This window comes from Olea europaea, chromosome 21 (genome assembly GCF_002742605.1).
Source record: "Olea europaea var. sylvestris chromosome 21, O_europaea_v1, whole genome shotgun sequence".
NCBI lineage: Eukaryota > Viridiplantae > Streptophyta > Magnoliopsida > Lamiales > Oleaceae > Olea > Olea europaea.
In genome coordinates, this window is record NC_036257.1 from 13,694,634 (window position 1) to 13,701,007 (window position 6,374).

Here is a 6,374-nt window from a genome sequence, read left to right on the forward strand (position 1 = left end):
ACTGATTTCAAATGATTTAAAAATTTAATTTTAAAATGATTAGTGTAGATCCAATTTTATCAAAATCCTTTGTCATTGTAGCATAACTTCTATTGCTAAATTGCTAATGGCTAACCCATGTGTCCGTTAAAACATTACCTACTCAACAATTATCGTCCACATCATAAAACTAAAATTAAAATTTGTATTATGAATTGGACAAAGTAACCTTCAATAAAACATTTTTGAATCAAATATGTTGTTAAAAAGTTAATAAAAATTTTAAGTCCCATCAAATATTTGATTACAGATAAGTACGGAAAAAATGAGTTTAAAAAAAATTGAAAACCAAACAAGAATGTTTAAAGGCTTAATATTCCTGATTAACTGACCAGATCCGGAGTGTAACAAAACTTAAACCTAGTACACCTATTTTCAGTAGATCTGCGTCGTTTAAGAACACAATAAAGAACGACAAACTAGATTTATTTGTATTTATATCATCGAGCTTCGCTTACAAGTTGTAGTGAAATCTTGGACGAGCTAAAGCAAAAGAGTGGAACTACTATACTTGGCTATTTAATTTAGATTGCATGCACTGATTACACAATAACTACACCCTACGGTCTAAACTGCACATATACACAACTTGAACTTGTACAATATATTACAGAAGACTCCACCCCCACAATCTAGGCAATTCATCCATGAACATGTATTTCCATCCTAAGATAAGGAGAAAATGTCACAAACAAGCCCCTAAGAGTTGGGAATTACTACTGTCAACGACTCGAGTTCTTGAATTCTGCAAAGGTAACAGTCTTGACGATAATTCCCGAGTCTTGAGACTGGAACTATTTTTCAGGCGAAAGATAGAACAGGATTAACGGATGTAGAACTGTTCGGTAGATGCCAAATCACTACAGATGAAAATCCAAGAATCCGAGCAGAAGATTTGAGCATTTTGAAGCTTGTAACCATGGAAAGAAGGTAAGTGAAATCCTTTCCAGAGTTGTAAGTTCACGTATGGCACGATCACAGTCTTCAGCATAGTGGACATCAATGTCTGCAAAGATTATACGGTCTCAGCAAGTTGCGCATTAAAACATACAAAGATAATGGCATTTATGAATACCGACCCTTGGCAGGTAGTCAAAAATCTCCTTGCGAATAAATGAGGAAAATTGAGAAACAAAAGTAGAGAATATTGTACGTGATGAATTATCTACGCCAGAGCATAAAAATGAGGCTTTTTATGTCAAGTGAAGTGTATGAGAACTGGTTAGGATGAAAATAAAACTCCCTTCAGATAAATATCTTTTAGCTGCTTGCTGCGGAAGGTAGGCCCGTAGAGGCAGGACAGTATAAGATGAATGGTTTCTTAGGCAAAACAGAAAACTCAGAATACTTTTAGAACTGCCACAGAACTGTGAATCTTAATTCTACTTGGAAATTTCACTTGTATCGAGGAATATTCGCCAAGCTATCTTTCTCCAATTTTGAGAAAAAAATGAGATTTTTTTCTTTTAGAAAGATGAAAATGAGTTAGCTTAGAATATAACGATGTCAACCAAAAGAGGCCAAATTTGAAATTGCCACCTGACGCTGGATTCAGATGTGGGTGTGAAGCCAAGGTTTAGAAGAAGTCGAGAGATAGGACTATAGTGTTGAACGCCACCAAGTTTGCAACATAATGATACATTATTCCATGCATTTAGGAATTCAGATCACAAGGTCGGAAAGTAAAGTAAATGCATTAGCCGTCATTATCCCTCACTTCCTATGTCACTACCCTTTATATTTCTGCAAATGTAAGGACATAAAATAAGGATTCCACCTTAAGTAAATGAAGAGAAGCATGGCTTCAATAAAACCCAGAATCACGCTTGTATATTTTTTAATCACCCACGGTCTAATAACTGACTTTTCCACTACGCACATGAGGATAAAATTCACCCACTGAAATCAAAAGAAAAAGCCAGGATACCTTGATTAGGTGCACATGCAAGTTCCCAATTTCGCTCCACTTGAGAGACATGGTGAAGTCATTTAACTTTATGCTTCCTGTAAGACCATTCTCCGAAATTTCGGGAAATATTGAAGAACTGATGGACTGCAACAAATAAAATGTGTCATTTCCATCCTAATAACACGTATCAAGTTCATAAAAGTTAACAAGCAATTGATAAATAAAATCACAAAATTTAATCGACAAAGCAGGCACGGTCAAAATGCTATCAAGTAAAATAACTCCTTAAGATAGGATTACCGTCAATTGGCAATAAAAAAGATCTACGAATTAAAAGTATTCTGCCGCCGAATAAATCAATCAAAAAACTTTGGACAATGTGTCTAACAAGTCTGAAGATGTCCCAGTCCTACATTTTTCTCCTTTCCGTTAAACGAATGCAGACAGATCTCAACTAGAAGGATAAAAGATCTGCGGTGCTGCATTTACCAACTTATGACCTTATAAAAGTTCAATTAAAGTTCAATAAATGACAGCATTACATGCAAAAGCAACCTGAAATTTTAATATTTGACCGTTTATCACCAAAAATTAATTCGAAGGACAAATTAAATACCCACAGTTAGAACAATCAAGAAGACAAGTATAATAAGAGACTCATACTTGATAGCCTGTTAGAAAAAGAAAATTAACAGTTGTTTCAGTAGGCTTACCATAGAAATGCATGCAACTGGGATTGCTTTGTCTGCATCTAGAACATTAATCACCATATCTAAGGGAATCATTGTATGAATCTGCTGATTTCCAATTTCTATGATTGGTGGCGAAGACACAGAAATATTCAAATTAATATCGTCGTTTGGATACAGCTTGTACAACCGAGGGAAAAAAAACCTCCACTCAGCTGTGTTCAAGAGAGATTGATCCGGAACTTTGTCAACAATCCAATACATCTTACCAGCCTGAAAGAAAAGCTAACTGTTATCTAGCTAACAGATGACACAATTCCACTATAACCTCTGGAAGCAAATGCCAAAGTAAGTCTGTAGTTGAACAATTCCCTTAAGGCAGGCAGTAATATGTTAAAAATTAGCATCAACTGAATAAACATGGATCGGGGGGGCTTGGATATCAGTATCAAGCACCTTTTTTAAACACTTTCATCATAATATATATCCAATACTACATGTGCATGGAGGAGAAAAGGGACTGCCACCACTTACTTTGCTTTATCTGAATCATTTCTACCATTTAATCTATTGCAGTAAAAGCTAATCAGTTCAATACAGAAAATACTGTTTTCAATTAAGCTTGGTCTTTCCGTAAATTTACTTTCTAAGACTTGCCATTTCTCACATAACAAACTGTCTAACTTGCCTACCCATTTTCAGGAATATGGTCTATATGTTCAATCTTCAACTGACCGATTAGATAAAGGAAATTAAAAGCTTACTTCAAAGTAAACTGATGATGCTGACTTAAGAACATCTTCATGCAATGAGATCCTGACCATTATATCCGCTATCTTGCAGGAAGATGAAGCCCCTAACATTCTGTGGTACTGGTTGGAAACCTCAACTTCATTTTTGGCTGAAAATAAACCATTGATTTCAAGGTCTAGCTCTGGTTCTGTCAACTTCGGGTCATCAATAAATGTAACATTCAAAGCAGCAATATCGGTTATTGGCACTTCTTTAGGAATAGATTTCAATAAAGAGTCAAGATTTACAATTCCATCTTTTATTTTCTCAGACACAGCATCTTCAACTGCAGAACTAATTTTACCCTTGAAAGCTTTAACAACCCTGGAAAATAGGAAAAGGGAAATTAATCCAAAATGTTGTTATATACAATTCTATAAGATCTATATAGACAAGTGAACTTCAAGATAGATGTTTATCTAGAAAATTGGCAGTCCTGTACCAGAAAGTTATTTTCAGGAGGAAGAATGCATTAAATATATCCCGATATTTTTAAGAAAGTTGAAAAGAAATCCATTTGGTGAAAAGGGAGTATAATTGTGAAGGTACGATACAGTATGATTAAGTGTTTGATATGACACTTGATGCGAGATAAAATCATGCAAGTATCCTATCATCAATACGCATAAACACATTTAGGACACAATTACTTCACCATTATAATGGGCAAACACTGTTCAATATCTTATAACCAACAGGCAAGAACTCTCGAATGACCATAAAGCAAAGACAAGGTAAGAGAGAGATGCAACTTCACATTTGTTCTGGATCAAAATACGAAACCACCTCATTAGGCTATTGAGGAAGGTGTTATATATGGTAGAGATGTGAAAATGTAGATATATAATTCCTGAAACGGGAAAAAAAGAAAGGGGATGGGGGGTGGGCATATGAACAATACCCTTGATAAAGCCATGATGCTCCACCGTCCAAATCTATAGAGATAGCTTTGACATAGCATCCACATTCCAAAAGAGACAGTTTAAGAGATCCTTGTAGAGTTTTCAGACTGAGTGTCAGCCCGATTTCCATACCTTCAACCTTAAACAAAGCAAAAATCAGAAACTTTGCATCGGTGAGGAGATTAACACAAGATGATTGTGTGACTTTAAAAGAGAATAACATAATTGCCACGATTTAAGGATTCCATTATTACCCCCAACATGCATAAAGTCTAGAGAATCTCAACGAACTACACTAACTTTCCTCCCTTTGCCCCATAAACATGTTGCGATTGCACAAATATAGATATATCCGTCACCATCCCAAAAAAAAAAATCAGAAACTTTGCATCGGTGAGGAGATTAACACAAGATGATTGTGTGACTTTAAAAGAGAATAACATAATTGCCACGATTTAAAGATTCCATTATTACCCCCAACATGCATAAAGTCTAGAGAATCTCAACGAACTACACTTACTTTCCTCCCTTTGCCCCATAAACATGTTGCGATTGCACAAATATAGATATATCCATCACCATCCCAAAAAAAAATAATAATAATAATAATTAATAAACGCTCTGAGGCTGAATGTAGTACATTGACCAAAACAAGAATTGCACCCCTAATTATGCTGATTATGCACTTTGTACACTCTTTTCTTCACTACTTTCATTTTCTTTCTTTTTGAGCATGTCTTGTGCTTAGTAGTCATAATAAATGTTTTTACAACTATGTCCACGTACCAAATGGGCAATCTCGGTGAAATTAACTTTTCATGCACCAGAATCACATGGAAACTTGCACTTCAAAAACCCCTCTCATAATAGCAAGCAGAAGAAGTTACTTGCCTATCATAAATACAATAATAGACTACAAAACACGATGACTTGAGATTCTACATAAAAATTTAAACCATACATGAGTCTTCACATTCAACAAAGCATACCTCAACATTGGCACTTCCTTGATCCGAAATAGTTATGGGAAGTAACCAAGTGCTGTATGAGTACTTCCAATTCATACTCAAATTCGCAAAGGCCCCATCTACAGCTATAACAATTCCAGTATCTCCAGTTTTCAGAGTGGAGTTTGTCACATGGATCCTTTCAATCGTAATATTCGAAAGAACTATCTTGACTTTACCTACAACTGGGATTTTCACAGATTTTTCAATCTTGGACAGCTCGAGTGGAACGAATGAAGACTCTGCTTCTTCTATTATCAAATCCTTCAGAAAATCTAGACCTTTGTTGGATATCTCTACTTTGATGTGCTCTTCTTCGTCAGATTGAACGAGGGCATTGGAAAAAATTAACAAGAACAGTAACCCAAGAAAGATATTTGCATATGCCATGAAAAATCTGAGGGTAAAAAAGGCTAAGAGAACCAACGCCGATAGAAAATGGGATTTTAACTAGATTGAAGTGGTGATGTAATATAATTTATCCAATTGAGAATGGAACGGACGTGGGATCGATAATAAATTATTGGAATTTCTTCTCCCTTTGAGGGGAGTTCGAGAAATGGAAGAAACGTGTGGGAAATGATTAAGTGAATCATTTACCCGTTGATAGGGGCATCATCACAGTAGATTATGACGCCAGGTTAATATTGCGTTCACTCCAGTTCATTATGGACGGCTTCATTTTGAAATCACTCTCAAATTTTTTTATTGAATTTTTTTTTTATTACTTTTGTCTTTTTCTCATTGCGAGCCTACCAAGATTTTGGAAAATGAGCTCTCTCTTTTAATTCGTCTATCTCACTTCTTATTTATTTGCTCGATATGTTCAATTTTTGTATCAGGAAGGGGCAAGAAGGAATAGAGAGTTAGGAATGTTAAATAAATTGAGTCGAGCCGACGAATATTTTGGAAAATGCCTTCTTAATAACAAAATTATAAGGACTCACTATCTATTTTTTTTTTTATTGCGTTTTTCTTTTCCGAGGCGAGCCCACCAAGATTTAGTTAAAAGAGCCCTCTCTTCTAATTCATCATC

The 6,374-nt window shown here is 35.3% G+C and overlaps 1 protein-coding gene across 1 annotated transcript; it reads right to left on the reverse strand.

The window, feature by feature from the left end:
• Nucleotides 1-448: 448 nt before the first annotated feature.
• LOC111370780 (putative BPI/LBP family protein At1g04970) lies at nt 449-5,972 on the reverse strand. The gene is made up of 6 exons (XM_022992644.1): nt 5,321-5,972; nt 4,331-4,470; nt 3,402-3,753; nt 2,662-2,910; nt 1,967-2,092; nt 449-1,045 (listed from the first exon to the last, which is right to left on the reverse strand). The coding sequence occupies exons 1-6, from the start codon at nt 5,726-5,728 to the stop codon at nt 863-865; spliced, it is 1,458 nt and encodes a 485-aa protein (XP_022848412.1). The 5' UTR covers nt 5,729-5,972; the 3' UTR covers nt 449-862.
• Between the last annotated feature and the right edge of the window lie 402 nt (nt 5,973-6,374).

What these genes read in the sequence shown, in the direction of transcription:
- LOC111370780 (XM_022992644.1), bottom strand. Translation starts at nt 5,728, where the DNA reads ATGGCATATGCAAATATCTTTCTTGGGTTACTGTTCTTGTTAATTTTT. An exon ending in CATCATCAGTTTACTTTGAA is followed by an intron (nt 2,911 to 3,401) that starts GTAAGCTTTTAA and finishes CTTTTCTTTCAG; the next exon opens with GCTGGTAAGATGTATTGGAT. An exon ending in CAGTTGCATGCATTTCTATG is followed by an intron (nt 2,093 to 2,661) that starts GTAAGCCTACTG and finishes TATTTGTTGCAG; the next exon opens with TCCATCAGTTCTTCAATATT.